The sequence below is a fragment of the Oncorhynchus gorbuscha genome, linkage group LG11 (assembly GCF_021184085.1).
Source record: "Oncorhynchus gorbuscha isolate QuinsamMale2020 ecotype Even-year linkage group LG11, OgorEven_v1.0, whole genome shotgun sequence".
Lineage (NCBI taxonomy): Eukaryota > Metazoa > Chordata > Actinopteri > Salmoniformes > Salmonidae > Oncorhynchus > Oncorhynchus gorbuscha.
In genome coordinates, this window is record NC_060183.1 from 33,446,297 (window position 1) to 33,463,933 (window position 17,637).

Below are 17,637 nucleotides of genomic sequence, written 5' to 3' on the forward strand. Positions count from 1 at the left end.
GTAGGCTATGTAAAAAATAAACACCAATTCAACTGTTCAATAAATTTAATTTGTGGAATTATATATATATATATATACAGTACCAGTCAAAAGTTTGGACACACCAACTCTTTCAAGGGTTTTTATTTGTTTTACAGTTTTCTACATTGTAGAATAAACTATGAAATAACACATAGGGAATCATGTCGTAACCAAAAAAGTATTAAACAAATCAAAATATACTTTATATTTGAGATTCTTCAAAGTAACCACCCGTTGCCTTGCTGAGAGCTTTGAACACTCTTGGCATTCTCTCAACCAGCTTCATGGAATGCATTTCCATTAACAGGTGTGCCTTGTTAAAAACGTATTTCCTTCATAATGCGTTTGAGCCAGTCAGTTGTGTTGTGACAAAGTAGGGTTGGTAGACAGAAGATAGCCCTATTTGGTAAAATACCAAGTTCTTATTATGGCGAGAGCAGCTCAAATAAACAAAGAGCAACGAGAGTCTATAAGACATGAAGGTCAGTCAACACAGAAAATTGCAGTCGCAAAAACCATCAAGCCCAATGATGAAACTGTCTCTCACGAGGTCCGCCACAGGAAACGAAGACCCAGAGTTACCTCTGCTGCAAAGGATATGTTGAGTTACCAGCCTCAGTAATTGCAGCCCCAAATAAATGCTTCAGAGTTCAATTGACAAACACATCTGAACATCAACTGATCAGAGACTGAGTAAATCAGGCCTCCATGGTCGAATCTCTGCAAAGAAACCACTACTAAAGGACAACAATAATAAGAAGAGACTTGCTTGGGACAAGAAACAGGAGCAATGGGCATTAGACCGATGGAAATGTACTTTGGTCTAATAAGTCCAAATTTGAGATTTTTGGTTCCAACCGCTGTGTCTTTGTGAGACGCAGAGTAGGTGAACGGATGACCTTTGCATGTGTGGATCCCACCATGAAGCATGGAGGAGGTGGTGTGATGGTGTGGGGGTGCTTGCTGGTGACACTGTCTGATTTATTTAGAATTCAAGGCACACTTAACCAGCATGGATGGCTACCACAGCATTCTGCAGCTATACGCTATCCCATCATGTTTGCTCTTAGTGGGACTGTGATTTGTTTTTCAAGAGGACAAGGGCTATTTGACCAAGAAGGAGAGTGAGGGAGTGCTGCATCAGATGATCTGGCCTCCACAATCACCCGACCTCAAACCAATTGAGATGGTATGGGATGAATTGGACCGCAGATCGAAGGAAAAGCAGCCAACAAGTGCTCAGAATATGTGGGAACCCCCTCAAGACTGTTGAAAAAGCATTCCAGGTGAAGCTGGTTGAGAGAATGCAAAGAGCGCATGTAAAGAGTGTGCACAGCTATCATCAAGGCAAAGGGTGGCTACTTTGAAGAATCTAAAATATATTTAACACTTTTCTGGTTACTACATTTTAAAAAACTGAACCTTTCTTTAACTAGGCAACACATTCTTATTTAACAATGACAGCCTACCCCGGCCAAACCTTAATCTGGACGACACTGGGCCAATTGTGTGCCGCCGTATGGGACTCCCTACCACGGCCAGTTGTGATATAGCCTGGAATCGAACCATGGTCTGTAGTGACACCTCTAGCACTGAGATGCAGTCCCTTAGACAGCTGTGCCACTCAGGAGACCTACTTGATTTCATATATGTTATTTAGTAGTTTTGATGTCTTCACCATTATTCCTCAATGTAGGAAATAGTAAAAAATAAAGAAAAACCCTTGAATGAGTAGGAGTGTCCAAACTTTTGACTGATACTATATATATATATATATTTAAAAAAAAAATGTTTTTTTTTAAATTCCCAAACCACAAAGACATACAGTCAGCAAACACAATGAAATGAGGGAAACAGTAACCTAAAATCATTTTATGCGTCAAGAGTGCTTGATAAGTAGTGAAAATCAGCACAAAGCAATAATGGCATTACATGCGTCGATATTACAACAGTCAAAAATAGTCAATTATTGTCTGCTCATGCTTCTACACGGTCTGCGTTTTCAGGCAATGTCATCCGTTGGATTTCATTTATTGGTTAGTCCTTGTCCTAGCAGTTGACACATCTTTGCCACTTTCCTTTGCTTGACACACTTCCCACAAAAAACATTGCTTGTAGGTGACATAGGTGTCTTGGGTTGTTCTTTATGCACTTGGACACCTGGCACTCTCCTCCTCGGGAGGTGTGCACAATTTGACTCGGGCAAAGGCTCATGTGGAATCATTGCTGCTGCCTTGACCCTTGTATGTCTCTCACGTACCCCGTACCCCATATGTTAGACTCATGATGAAGTCTCTCCTGTAAAAAAATCTAAAAACAAAATTCCACTTTGACGTTATGGGGTAATATGTATAGATCAGTGACACAAAATCTCAGCCAGCCCTTTAGTCCTCCAGCAAGCTAGCCAGACAGTCAAGACAGTTCCCCCGCCAGCCAACCAAACGCACCGAGTGACAGATACAGAGAGAAAGTCAGAAAAACACACCAGTGAGGTTGGTACCTGAGGGGGAGTTCTCAGTGATCTCAGCCCGGTAGCTGGTCTGTGTGAATATGGGCCTGTTGTCATTATCATCCAGAACTGTGATCACCAGCATGTCTGAGTCCTAGAGAAAGGGATGGACGGAGGGAGAGAGTGATAGATTGGGGAGGGAGGGGTGAATTGGGTAGGATAGGACGGAGGGGCAGGGAACCAGGTGAGAAATGTTCTCAATCAAAAAGAAAATAGCTGTCATTCCATGCAATGTGAGAGGCACATGTGTGCCATTGAATAATGCCATCTATGTAGAGCTGGGCAATATGGACAAAAATCCATATCACAATACTGGAAAATACAGAGGATCAACAACATTGCATTCACTCCACATTACTGGCCTGTATGATAAAGTGTAAAGAAGGAAGCCTGTGTTAAAAATCCACTCCAAGTCATCCATTGTTTGCAGCAAGGCCGTTTAGTGACACTGCAAGACAACACGGCAAAGAAACACACTTTTGGACCTAAATTAAAAACGACAGGTTTGGGTCAAATCCAATACAATACAGCCATGAGTGAAACTGTCTGAATTTAAGTATTGTGGCGGCAGCATCATGTTAGGGGTATGCTTGTCAACGACAGGGCCTGGAAGTTTGTCAGGATCAAACTAAAAATGAAAAGAGCAAAGCCCAGGTAAAAAGTTGGAGGAAAACCCGCCTCAGTCTTCTGAGAACCTCAACCTCACCCTTTATTTTTCAGCAGGATGTTAATGTTAAAGCCAAAAACACACCAGAATGGCTTTCCAAGAGGTGTTGAGTGGTTCCTGAGTGGTCCAGTATCAGTCCTGACTTATTTGAGAGTGAGTGAGTGTGAGAGTGTGTGTGTGTGCTTGTGTGTGTGGAGCAGTACCCGGCGAGCGATGCGGGGATTCTCAGGGTTGTCTTTAACAGTGATGGTCAGTCTGTACTCCCCCACCCTTTCTCTGTCCAGAGGCCTGTTCACCTGCACCATCCCTGTCTGAGAGGGGGATAGAGAGATCATGGGGGAGTGATTACGCACAAGATGGAGGATAGACCTGACTTATCAATTATACCATATCCTTCTCTTTTCAATGTCTCTCTATAACCATGTTTCCATCCACAGTTTTTATGTGAGTTTTTAAGTCATACCGTATATATTTAAAATAATCACGACAGCAGAGATGGAAAAAGGAAGTTTGGTACAATTTAATAAATGGCGACAGATCATTTGTTTGTTCTACATGGTGGCATCTTTTTGTGTCTGTAAAATTCTCGCTCTCATCCATAATAATCTAATCATGTAGACTAGTCAACCCACACAGCCTACCAGCACTGTATCTGCGAGCTGTTGGCTAGAGCGCACATGCCAAGACCAGAGTAGGCACATTTGCTACTTAATTTTTAGTTAATTTCTACTTAGTTTTTGTGAAAAAACTATTGTTATTTTTTATCCTTTATTTAACTAGGCAAATCAGTTAAAAACTATTATTTACAATGACGTCCTAGGAACAGTGGGTTAACTGCCTTGTTCAGGGCCTGAAGACAGACTTTTACCTTGTCAGGTCGGGTTTCGATCTAGCAACCTTTCAGTTACTGGCCCAACGCTCTAACCACTAGGCTACCTGCTGCCCCAAAATGTGATGGAAACACACCAAACTCTCAATTTTTATTTGGTACATGAACACTTAAGTGAAAAATTACATTTTGTGTGCACTATGTTATCACACGCTGATTTTCATCCGCAACATTTCCACTTGGTGGAAACCACTGGAGGGAAAATTAGCATATTTTCTTATTTCTTGGGGATTTTAGAATATTCGCATGAAAATCTGTCACCAATTGGATCCTGACTTTTTATCAATTTATTGTCTACATTTTTAGGACAAACCCTTCTTCTCACTTCTCTATCCTTTCTGCCCCTTTTACTCCTTCCATTCCTCCCTCTCCCTTCCTGTCCCTCTCTCTCTCTCTCGATCTCTGTCTCTCTCTCTCACAGTGTCATTGATGTAGAAAGCTCCATCGTGGTTTCCGGCAGTGATGTTGTAGGTGAGCAGGGCATTGCGTCCACTGTCCATGTCCCGTGCTTGGACCGTGGTCACCAAGGTGTGGATGGACGCCCCCTCTCTCACACTGATGTTGTGGGGCAGGTTCAACAGCATGGGGTCGTTGTCATTGATGTCCAGCACGTGGACACCCACCACCACCTGGGAGATGGAGAGGACACAGGATAGTGTCACACTTGGTCTTAGTGTGTGTGTGTGTTTGTGTGTGGACGCACACATGTGTTGTGTTCATATAAGTGTCTGAGCATGTCAGCAGGAAGCACCACAGGATCAGTGCATGTCTGTACGTGTTTGTGTTTCTGTGAACATGTGTATGAACATACAATGCTGCTGCGTGGTGGGTTGCCCAGGTCTTTGGCCATGACAGTGATGTTGTAGAAGGGTGTGGTCTCTCTGTCCAGCTCCACATCTCTCCTCACACGCAGCTCTCCCTCCACTGGAGATACCACAAACTCATCTAACAGAGAAAGAGAGAGCAAGAGAGGGGAAGCATGATTAGTTTGTTACTAGCCTTATACTGCAAACACACACACACACAAACAAACACACATGCACATGCACACACACATGGATAGTAGCTCACCTGCATATATACCCCACCCCCCCCCCCCACAACGACACACACACACAAACACCCTACTCACTCTGGGGGTCTCCGGCAGTGATGCTGTACTCCACTTTGCCGTTGAGCCCAGAGTCCTGGTCGATGGCCTTGAGGGTCCAGACCCGAGGCCCCGGCTGGCCCTCTGTTATCTCAAAGGGCCCCTCATAGGGCTTGGTGAAGGTGGGGGTCACATCGTTCACATCCAGGACATTCACCATGACCTGGAAAAGACCGGTGGAAACAACCTGAATAGAGATCTTTATGGTCTATAACAGTGGTTCGTGAACTGTGGGGGTCGGCAGGGGGGGATCGGGGGGTCCATATACAGTTGAAGTCGGAAGATTACATACACCTTAGCCAAATACATTTAAACTCAGTTTTTCACAATTCCTGACATTTAATCCTAGTAAAAAATCCATGTATTAGGTCTGTTAGGATAGCCCCTTTATTTTAAGATTGTGAAATATCAGAATAATAGTATAGAGAATGTTTTAATTCAGCTTTTATTTATTTCATCACACTCCCAGTGGGTCAGAAGTTTACATACACTCAATTAGTATTTGGTAGCACAGCCTTTAAATTGTTTGACTTGGGTCAAACGTTTCGGGTAGCCTTCCACAAGATTCCTACAATAAGTTGGGGGAATTTTGGCCCATTCCCTCCTGACAGAGCTGGTGTAACTGAGTCAGGTTTGCAGGCCTCCTTGCTCACACATGATTTTTCAGTTCTGCCCACACATTTTCTATAGGATTGAGGTCACGATTTTGTGATAGCCACTCCAATAGCTTGACTTTGTTGTCCTTAAGCCATTTTGACACCCCTTTGGACGTATGCTTGAGGTCATTGTCTATTAGGAAGACCAATTTGCGAACAAGCTTTAACTTCCTGACTGATGTCTTGAGATGTTGCTTTAATATACCCAAATGATTTCCCTCCCTTATGATAACATCTATTTTGTGAAGTGCACCAGTACCTCCTGCAGCAAAGCGCCCCCACAACATGATGCTGTCACCCCCGTGCTCCACGGTTGGGATGGTGTTCTTCGGCTTGCAAGCTTCCCACTTTTTCCTCCAAACATAACAATGGTCATTATGGTCAAACAGTTCTATTTTATTTCATCAGACCAAAGGACATTTCTCCAAAAAGTACGATCTTTGTCCCTATGTGCAGTTGCAAACCATAGTCTGGCTTTTTTATGGTGGTTTTGGAGCAGTGGCTTCTTCCTTGCTGAGTGGCCTTTCAGGTTAAGTTTCCTCCAGCATCTTCACAAAGTTCGTTGCTGTTGTTCTAGGATTGATTTGCACTTTTCGCACGAAAGTACGTTCATCTCTAGGAGATAGAACGGGTGTCCTTCCAGAGCGGCATTGTCACACCCTGGCCATAGTTTGCTTTGTATGTTTATAGGTTTTGTTTGGTCAGGGTGTGATCTGAGTGGGCATTCTATGTTGTATGTCTAGTTTGTCTGTTTCTGTGTTTGGCCTGATATGGTTCTCAATTAGAGGCTAGTCGTTGTCTCCGATTGGGAACCATATTTAGGTAGCCTGTTTTGTCATTGTGGGTTGTGGGTGATTGTCTATGTTTAGTGTTTGTGTCAGCACGATTGTTCATTAGCTTCACGGTTGTCACTTTGTTGTTTTGTAGTGTTTAGTTTTTCCATTAAAATGACGAACACTTACCACGCTGAGTATTGGTCCGATCCTTGATACACCTCTTCAGACGAAGAGGAGGAAATCCGTGACAGGTATGACGGCTGCATGGTCCCATGGTGTTTATACTTGCATACTATTGTTTGTACAGATGAACGTGGTACCTTCAAGTGTTTGGAAATTTCTCCCAAGGATAAACCAGACTTGTGGAGGTCTCGAATGGTTTTTCTGAGATCTTGGCTGCTTTCCTTTGAGTTTCCCATGATGTCAAGCAAAGAGGCACTGAGTTTGAAGGTAGGCCTTGAAATACATCCACAGGTACACGTCCAATTGTAGTGGTTGAAAAACGAGTTTTAATGACTCCAACCTAAGTGTATGGAAACTTCCGACTTCGACTGTATAGTATTATTATTATTATTTTGGGGGGATTGGGACTCAGTTCGGCTTTCAACTTGCTCTAAAATTGTGATAGTAGAAATAGCTGAAATTGTTTTCCTTTTGTCATGCCAGTCATACCTTAGAGAGTTATTTATAACTTGTCAGAAATGCCCAAATCAACTTGCCCATGAACATTTGGTTAAAACTGCTAAAATGTTTTCTGCACCCTATGATAAAATGTGTAGAATTGCAGGAAATATGCTTTGAACCTATAAAATTTTCGCTTCACCAGCAAGAGGGGTGTAAACCGTTTGTGTCATGAACAATGCTTGAGCCCATAGAAATCGACATGGCATGGGCGGAGGGGAGGGGGGTGTTCCCCAATGCTGGAAGGCGGGAGAAAGTTTGGGAACCCCTGGTCTATACGTATGTCATTCACACGACGGTCCGGGTGCCTTGTAAGGATCAGTCGCCGAGAAGGTAATCTACCTTTATCATCGGTCCTATTAGCCAACGTACAATCAATCGATAATAAAATAGACAAACTACAGCACATATATCATACCAACTGAACATTAAAAACGGTAATATCTTATTTTTCACCGAGTAGTGGCTGAACGACACCATGTTTAACATAAAGCTGGTGGGTTTTAAGCTTTTTCGGCAGAATGGAAATGCGCCCTCTGTATATTTGTAAACAACAGCCGGTGCACAAAATCGAAGGAAGTCTCAAGGTTTTGCTCGCCTGAGGTAGAGTATATCATGATAAGCTATAGACCACACTATATACCAAGAGAGATTTCATCTGTATTTTTAGTAGCTGTCTATATACCGCCGCAGACCGATGCTGGCACGTAAGACTGCACTCAATGAGCTGTATACGGACATAAGCAAACAGCAAAACGCTCATCCAGAGGTGGCGCTCCAATTGGCCGGGGACTGTAATGCAGAAAAACCTAATCTACCTACCAATCTCTACCAGCATGTTAAAACAAAGACTAGAACACCTTTAATCCACACACAGAGACGCGTACAAAACTCTCCTTCGATCCTCCATTTGGCAAATCTGACCAGAATTATATCTTCCTGATTTCTGCTTACAAGCAAAAACTATAGCAGGAAACACCAGTGACTCTGTAAATAAGAAAGTGGTCAGATGAAGCAGATGCTAAGTTACAGGAATGTTTTGCTAGCACAGACTGGAATATGTTCCAGGATTCTTCCAATGGCATTGAGGTGTACACCACATCAGTCACTGGCTTCATCAATAAGTGCATTGATTACGTTGTTGTGGCATGGGATTGCAAACCATTAGACTACAAAGGGAAGCACAGTCGCAAGCTGCCAAGTGACATGAACCTACCAGACGAGCTAAATTACTTCTATGCTCGCTTCGAGGTAAGTAACACTTAAACATGCATGGGAGCACCAGCTGTTCCGGATGACTGTGTGATCACGCTCTCCATAAGCCAATGTGAGTAAGAAGTTTAAACAGGTCAACATTCACAAGACCGAAGGGTCAGACAGATTACCACTATGTGTACTGCGAGCATGCGCTAACCAACTAGCAAGTGTCTTCACTGACATTTTCAACCAGTCCCTGACTGAGTCTGTAACACCAACATGTTTCAAGCAGACCAACATAATCCCTGTGCCCAACAAAACTAAGGTAGCCTGCCTATATAACTGCTGACCTGTAGCACTCACTTCTGTAGTCATGAAGTGCTTTGAAAGGCCAGTTGCCTGGTTTGGCAACTGCTCGTCCTCCGAACGCAAGGCTCTACAGAGGGTTGTGAGAATGGCCCAGTACATCACTGGGGCCAAGCTTCCTGCCATCCAGGACCTCCATACCAGGCTGTGTCAGAGGAAGGCCCTAAAAATAGTCAAAGACTCCAGCCACCCTAGTCTTATACTGTTCTCTCTGCTACTGCACGGCAAGTGGTACCGGAGCGCCAAGTCTGGGTCCAAAAGGCTTCTACCCCCAAGCCATAAGACTCCTGAACAGCTAATCAAAGGGCTACACAGACCCCTCTTTTACGCTGCTGCTACTCTCTGTTTATAATCTATGCATAGTCACTTTATCTCTACCTACATGTACATATTACCTCAATTACCTCGACTAACCGATGTCCCCGCACATTGACTATGTACTGGTATCCCCTGTATAAAGCCTTGCTTGTTATTTTACTAATGCTGTTAAAATTATTTGTTACTTTTATTTTCTATTGATAATTTTTTTCTTAAAACTTCTTGTATTTGGCGCATGTGACAAATAACATTTGATTTGATGTTTATGATGTGATTAAAGGGATAGTTAACTTTTTGGAAAATTTGTGGTCATTAATTTGACTAAACAAAAACACCTGCATATGCCACAGATTACAAGTACAATATGATGTGTGTATAAACTACATTAACCTGTTAGGAATAATAGGATGTTTCAATGCCAGAATAAAACAATTATCATGAGAGGGCCATGAACAGTACCTAGTAATGCTGCATACTGCTAGAAATCTCAGATGGTTAGCTTTTTCAAATCAAAAGATCCAGTAAATAATATGAAAAATAGTAAATCTTATGAAAATATGATAGACCCTATTCCTGACAAATGAGGGAATAGGGCCTGAATAATTTTTATGATAACATACAAACATTTACAATCAACTTTACAAATTACATCATAAAAGATTTCAGCTGCCTTATTACTGTAATAAATTATCATATAACATGGTTAGCACAAATGTACATTATTTATGATTCACGGCTTTCATTCATTCTTGTGTCCCTCCCCTACTGAAACTCAGAGTTGGTTAGCCATTCTATGAATTTGTTACGATCTTAGCTTTCATCTCCTATAAAAGTTGTCTGTCTGTGATGAACACAATGTGGTTTTGTTTCACATCGACAAATAATGTTCACGTTTTTAAAATTAAACTAGATATAGTAAAACCGAATTGACGGACAGTCCAACCAGTGAAGGAAAGTGCGGGTAGGACTTCCCAGCTGTGGATATGAAACCCAATACCCCAGAGTCTTCAAAGGCAAACTCAAGCTGGGAAGCGTGGCTATCAGCCAAAACTGTTGCAAAGCGAATGGCTTTAAATAGGCTGATTTATAAGTAAATGACCTTGTTAAAACAATTAAATTATAACTGCATGTTATGATGAACATGCAGTGTAAAAAGAGTTACTGTCATGTTGTGTATGTATGTGTGTGTCATTGTCATCACCGTGGTGCTGGAAGTCAGGCGGAGGGCATGGATAGGACACTGGTCCGTTGCTGTGACGATAAGTGCGTAGTGTCCATTGCTGATTTCAAAGTCCAGCTCCTTCACTGCAACAATCCGTCCCTGGACACATACACATGCACAAAAAGACAAATACTTTAACACTCAATGCTATTCTAAATACTGTACACTCACATCCTACACATAGTACCAGACCTGGGTTCAAATACTACTTGAAATCTTTCAAATACTTTGAGCGGCTGCTCTTGAGGATAGGGAGACGCTAGCGTCTCAATTGGCCAATTCCCTGGGGAAATGCAGAGCGCCAGATTCAAATAAAATGTTATACAATTCAAAATTTCATTAAATCACACATGTAAGATACTCAATTAAAGCTACACTCGTTGTGAATCCAGCCAACATCTCAGATTTAAAAAATGCTTTTCGGTGAAAGCATAAGAAGCTATTATCTGATAGTATGCACCCATCTGACACCAGTAGTAAACAAAAGAGCTAGCATAGTAGGCGCTACACAAAACACTGAAATAAAATATAAAATATGCATTACCTTTGACGAGCTTCTTTTGTTGGTACTCCAATATGTCCCATAAACATCACAATTTGTACTTTTTTTTCGATTAATTCCGTCCATGTATACCCAAAATGTCCATTTATAAAGCACGTTTGATCCAGAAAAAAAACAGCTTTCCAAAACACAACGTCACTACAAAACACTTCAAAAGTTGCCTATAAACTTTGCCAAAATATTTCAGACTACTTTTGTAATACAACTTTAGGTATTTTTAAAGGTTAATAATCGATCAAATTGTAGACTGGGCAATCTGTATTCAATACAGCAAGTAAACAAACCATGCTAATTATTTCGTCTTACGCAACTCTCAACAGTGTAACCTTGTTCCAGGATGTGCTTCTTCTTCGTTGCACAAATGATTAACCTCAACCAAATTCCAAAGACTGGTGACATCCAGTGGAAGTCTTAGGAACTATAAAATGGTCCCTATCAAACATCCCTTGTCAAAGACAACTGAGGGAACGGTCAGAGGCAAAAATAAAAATAAAACATCTGAACAGTTAGTCCTCTGGGTTTTGCCTGCTACATGAGTTATGTTATAGTCACAGACATGATTGAACCAGTTTAAGAAACTTCAGGGTTTTCTCTATCCACACCTACTAATCATATGCATATCATATATTCCTGGCATGAGTATCAGGAAGTTGAAATTGGGCACGCTATTTATCCAAAAGTGAAAATGCTGCCCCCTATACCTTAACAGGTTTTAACCTTCCTAGTGTCCCTGATGGGCAGGGTTAGCACTTCTGCAACAATTCTGATACTAAAAGATGGGTCGATGGGTAAGTGAGTTTTTGTTTTGTTTATCTAAAACAATTTTTACAGAAAGTTCATACTATTATCACATACAGTGGCAAGAAAAAATATGTGAACCCTTTGGAATGACCTGTATTTCTGCATGAGTTAGTCATAACATTTGATCTGATCTTCATCTTGGTCACAACAATAGACAAACATAGTGTGCTTAAACTAAAAACACACAAATTGTGTTTTCTTGTCTATTTTGAAAACATAATTTAAACATTTACAGTGTAGATAGGAAAAAGTATGTGAACCCCTAGGCTAATGACTTCTCCAAAAGCTAATTTGAGTCAGGAGTCAGCTAACCTTGGAGTCCAATCAATGATAATAAATTGGAGGTGTTGGTTAGAGCTGGCCTGCCAAACAAAAACACTCACAAAATTAGAGTTTGCTATTCACAAGAATGTGAACAATGCTTCGAACAAAAGAGATCTTAGAAGACCTAAGATTAAGAATTGTCGATTTGCACAATGCTGGAAAGGGTTAGAAAAGTATCTCTAAAAACCTTAATGTTCATCAGTCCACAGTAGGACAAATTGTCTATAAAGTTCAGCACCGTTGCTATTCTCCCTAGGAATGGCCGTTCTGCAAAGACGACTGCAAGACCACAGTGCAGAATGCTCAATGAGTTTCAGAAGAATCCTAGAGTGTCAGCTAAAGACTTACAGAAATCTCTGGAACAAAATGTTCTGTGGACAGATAAAACTAAAGTTGAGTTGTTTGGAAGGAACACACAACCCTATGTGTGGAGAAAAAAAGGCACAGCACATCAACATCAAAATCACATCCCAACTGTAAAGTATGGTGGAGAGAGCATCATGGTTTGGGGCTGCTTTGCTTGCTCAGGGTCTGGAAAGCGTGCTATAATCAACAGAAAAATATATTCCCAAGTTTATCAAGACATCTTGCAGGATAATCAAAGGCTATAGTGGCTAGCGGAAGTTTTCTCCCACCCTTGGCATTTTTCCTATTTTCTAGCCTTACAACCTGGAATTAAAATATATTTTTGGGGGGTTTGTATAATTGGTTTTACACAATATTCCTACCACTTTGAAGATGCTAAATATGTTTTATTGTGAAACAAACAAGAAATAAAGAAAAAAACTGAACTTGAGCGTCCATAACTATTCACCCCCCCAAAGTCAATACTTCGTAGATCCACCTTTTGCAGCAAACACAGCTGCAAGTCTTTTGGTGTATGTCTCTATAAGCTTGGCACATATAGCCACTGGAATTTTTGACCATTCTTCAAGGCAAAACTGCTCCATCTCCTTCAAGTTGGATGGGTTCCTGCTGGTGTACAGCAATCTTTAAGTCCTACCACAGATTATACACTGGTTTGAGGTCTGGGCTTTGACTAGGCCATTCCAAGACATTTAATGTGTCCCCTTAATGCACGTAAGTTTTGCTTTATTAGTATGATTAGGGTCATTGTCATGCTGGAAGGTGAACCTCCGTCCCAGTCTCCAATCTCTGGAAGACCGAAACAGGTTTCCCTCAAGAACTTCCCTGTATTTAGTGCCGTCCATTATTCCTTCAATTCTGACCAGTTTCCCAGGCCCTGCCGTTGAAAAACATCCCCACAGCATGATGCTGCCACGACAATGCTTCACTATGGGGATGTTGTTCTCGGGGTGATGAAAGGTTATGGGTTTGCGCCAGACATAGCGTTTTTCATGATGGCCAAAAAGCTCAATTTTAGTCTCATCTGACCAGAGAACCATCTTCCATTTGTTTGGGGAGTCTCCCACATGCCTTTGGCGAACACCAAATGTGTTTGATTATTTTTAAATTTTCTCTGATCAAGACAAAGGAGATGATTGTGGACGGCAGGAAAAAGAGGACCGAGCATGCCCCATTCTCATCGACGGGGCTGCAGTGGAGCAGGTTGAGAGCTTCAATCTCCTTGGTGTCCACATCACCAACGAACTAATATGGTCCAAACACACCGTGACAGTTGTGAATCGGGTACGACAAAACCTATTCCCCCCCAGGAGACTGAAAAGATTTGGCATGGGTCCTCAGATCCTCAAAAGATTCTACAGCTGCACCATCGAGAGCACTGGTTGCATCACTGCCTGGTATGGCAACTGCTTGTCCTCCGACCGCATTGCACACAGACGGTAGAGTGAATGGCCCAGACTTCTATTCCAGGCGGTGTCAGAGGAAGGCCCTGAACATTTTCAAAGACTCCAGCCACCCTAGTCATAGACTGTTCTCTATGCTACCACACGGTAAGCGGTACCGGAGCGCCAATTCTAGGTCCAAGAGGCTTCTAAACAGCTTCTACTCCAAAGCCATAAGACTCCTGAACATCGAGTCAAATGGTTACCCAGACTATTCAGACCCCACCCCTCCACACCACTGACACGCTCTGTTGTCATCTATGCATAGTCACTCTACCTACATGTACATACTACCTGTAAAACTGTTCGCTGCTCTGGCCCCCCAATGGTGGAACAAACTCCCTCACGACGCCAGGACAGCGGAGTCAATCACCACCTTCCGGAGACACCTGAAACCCCACCTCTTTAAGGAATACCTAGGATAGGATAAGTAATCCCTCTCACCCCCCCCCCTTTAAGATTTAGATGCACTATTGTAAAGTGACTGTTCCACTGGATGTCATAAGGTGAATGCACCAATTTGTAAGTCGCTCTGGATAAGAGTGTCTGCTAAATGACTTAAATGTAAATGTAAATGTAACTAACTGGTGTCCCCGAACATTGACTCTGTACCGGCACCCCCCAGTGTATATTGTTATTTTTTACTGCTTCTCTTTAATTACTTGTTACATTTATCTCTTATTCTTATCCATATTTTTTTGAAACTGCACTGTCGGTTAGGCGCTCATAAATAAGCCTTTAACTGTAAGGTCTACCTACACCTGTTGTATTCGGCTCATGTGACAAATACAATTTGATTTGATTTGAAGCAATTACTTTTTTTCTGGCCACTCTTCCGTAAAGCCCAGCTCTGTGGGGTGTACGGCTTACAGTGGTTCTATGGACAGATACTCCAATCCCGCTGTGGAGCTTTGCGGCTCCTTCAGGGTTATCATTGGTCTCTTTGATGCCTCTCTGATTAATGCCCTCCTTGTCTGGTCAATGAGTTTTTGATGGCAGCCCTCTCTTGGCAGGTTTGTTGTGGTGCCATATTCTTTACAATTTTTAATAATGGATTTAACGGTGCTCCGTGGGATGTTCAAAGTTTCTGATATTGTTTTTATAAACAAACCCTGATCTGTACTTCTCCACAACTTTGTCCCTGTTTGGAGAGATCCTTCATGGTGCCCCTTGCTACGTGGTGTTGCAGATTCTGGGGCCTTTCAGAACAGGTGTAGGTGCTTCTACACCTGCATTGCTTGTGGTTTTAGGCTGGGTTTCAGTACACCACTTTGATATATCAGCTGATGTAAGAAAGGCTATTTAAATCTATTTGATTTGTGTATATATACTAAGATTATGTTACAGATCATGTGTCACTTAGATTGCACACAGGTGAATATTATTTAACTAGTTGTGTGACTTCTGAAGGTAATTGGTTGCACCAGATCTTATTTTGGGGCTTCATAGCAAAGGGGGTGAATATATAAGCACGCGCCACTTTTCTGTTTTTTATTTGTTAAATTTTTTTAAACAAGTAATTTTTTTCATTTCACTTCACCAATCTGGACTATTTTGTGTATGTCCATTACATGAAATCCAAAATAAAATCAATTTAAATTACAGGATGTAATGCAACAAAATAGGAAAAAATGCCAAGGGGGATGAATGCTTTTGCAAGGCACTGTATATGTCCGCCAATTGAAGCTCAACAGAAGTCGGGTGACACAATAGGACAACGAACCAAAACACAGAGGTCAATCAACAAAGATTGGCTTCAACAGAAGAAAATACGCCTTCTAGAGTGACCCAGTCAGAGTCCTGAACTCAACCCGATTTAAAATGCTGTGGCATGACCTCGAGAGCGGTTCACACCAGATATCCTAAGAATATTGCTGAACTGAAACACATTTTGTAAAGACCAATGGTTCAAAATTCCTCCTGACCGTTGTGCAGGTCTGATCCGCAACTGCAAAAAATGTTTGGTTAACTTTACTGCTGCCAAAGGAGGTCAACCAGTTATTAAATGCAAGGATTCACATATGTTTTCCACCCTACACTGTGAATGTTTACACAGTGTGTTCAAAAAAGACATGAAAACATATTATTGTTTGTGTGTTATTAGCTTAAGCAGACTGTATTTGTCTAGTGTTGAGATATAGATGAAGATCAGATCAAATGTTATGGCCAATTTATGCTAAAATCCAGGTAATTCCAAAAGGGTTCACATACTTTTTCTTGCCACTGTATGACCGCCAAATACTTCTGGACATCAGATCGACATTTATTATTAACCTTGATTTCAATTTCAAATCCGACTTTAACACCAACTCAGCTGTTCCCTTGTTCATACCGGACGCCATTTCTTTGTTTCATGGACTACCAAAACACTGCAGGCATAGACACATGCGACGTGCCGGCATCCTAATGAGATTGAGACTAAGAGAATATCGACTAGCACCCCCCTCTGTTCTATTGGCAAATGTCCAGTCACTTGAGAAAAAGATGGATGAGCTTCGTTCCAGAGTCTCCTATCAGAGACTTGAAAATCTGTAATATTATATGCCTTGCAGAGACGTGGCTGGAAGATTCTATGTACGTAGGACTCAGTGGTTTCTCCATGCAGCGACACGATTGGACGAACGCAGCCTCTGGCAAGTCCAAAAGGAGAGGGCTATGTCTCTTTATAAACAACAACTGGTGCGCAACTTCCAATGCGAAGCAAATCTCAAGCTTTTTCACACCTGATATAGAATACCAAGAGAGTTTTAATCCATAATCATCACTGCTGTATACATCACTCCACCACATTGGCAGTTAAAGAACTGTATTGGGCCATAAACAAACAAGAAACCTCTCACCCAGAAGCAGCATTTCTGATGAACGAGACTAATGCCGAGAGACTTAAAACCATTCTACCTCACTTCTACCAACACATCTCCTGCGCTACTATGGCTTCTAAAACTTTAGACCACTTACAGTGCCTTGCGAATGTATTCGGCCCCCTTGAACTTTGCGACCTTTGCCACATTTCAGGCTTCAAACATAAACATATAAAACTGTATTTTCTTGGGAAGAATCAACAACAAGTGGGACACAATCATGAAGTGGAACGACATTTATTGGATATTTCAAAACTGAAGAATTGGGCGTGCAAAATTATTCAGCCCCCTTAAGTTAATACTTTGTAGCGCCACCTTTTGCTGCGATTACAGCTGTAAGTCGCTTGGGGTATGTCTCTATCAGTTTTGCACATCGAGAGACTGAATTTTTTTCCCATTCCTCCTTGCAAAACAGCTCGAGCTCAGTGAGGTTGGATGGAGAGCATTTGTGAACAGTAGTTTTCAGTTCTTTCCACAGATTCTCTATTGGATTCAGGTCTGGACTTTGACTTGGCCATTCTAACACCTGGATATGTTTATTTTTGAACCATTCCATTGTAGATTTTGCTTTATGTTTTGGATCATTGTCTTGTTAGAAGACAAATCTCCGTCCCAGTCTCAGGATGGTGTAGCAGTAAGTCGTCCTGTCGTATTGTGTCCCTTGTATATATCGTTTCTTTTTCGTTTTTACATATTTTTAATAACTTTAAAAACATTTTGCTAACCCTAAGCTTCCAAATACTCTCCTGCAACCCGCCTCACCCAATGTAGCTACTTTTTCCTAAAGTATTTATATTTACTTCGGAACCGGAACCCCTCAACTGAAGCT

The 17,637-nt window shown here is 41.7% G+C and overlaps 1 protein-coding gene across 1 annotated transcript in view; it reads right to left on the reverse strand.

Moving 5' to 3' along the window:
- LOC124048539 (cadherin-23-like) overlaps window positions 1-17,637 on the reverse strand; it is a 548,925-nt gene that overhangs the window by 69,711 nt on the left and 461,577 nt on the right. The window contains exons 39-44 of the mRNA XM_046369416.1: window positions 10,432-10,551; window positions 5,219-5,399; window positions 4,898-5,031; window positions 4,506-4,715; window positions 3,401-3,508; window positions 2,522-2,624 (exon numbers count right to left, since the gene is read on the reverse strand). Coding sequence (XP_046225372.1) covers window positions 2,522-2,624; window positions 3,401-3,508; window positions 4,506-4,715; window positions 4,898-5,031; window positions 5,219-5,399; window positions 10,432-10,551 — 856 coding nt within the window. The remainder of the gene's footprint in view (window positions 1-2,521; window positions 2,625-3,400; window positions 3,509-4,505; window positions 4,716-4,897; window positions 5,032-5,218; window positions 5,400-10,431; window positions 10,552-17,637) is intronic.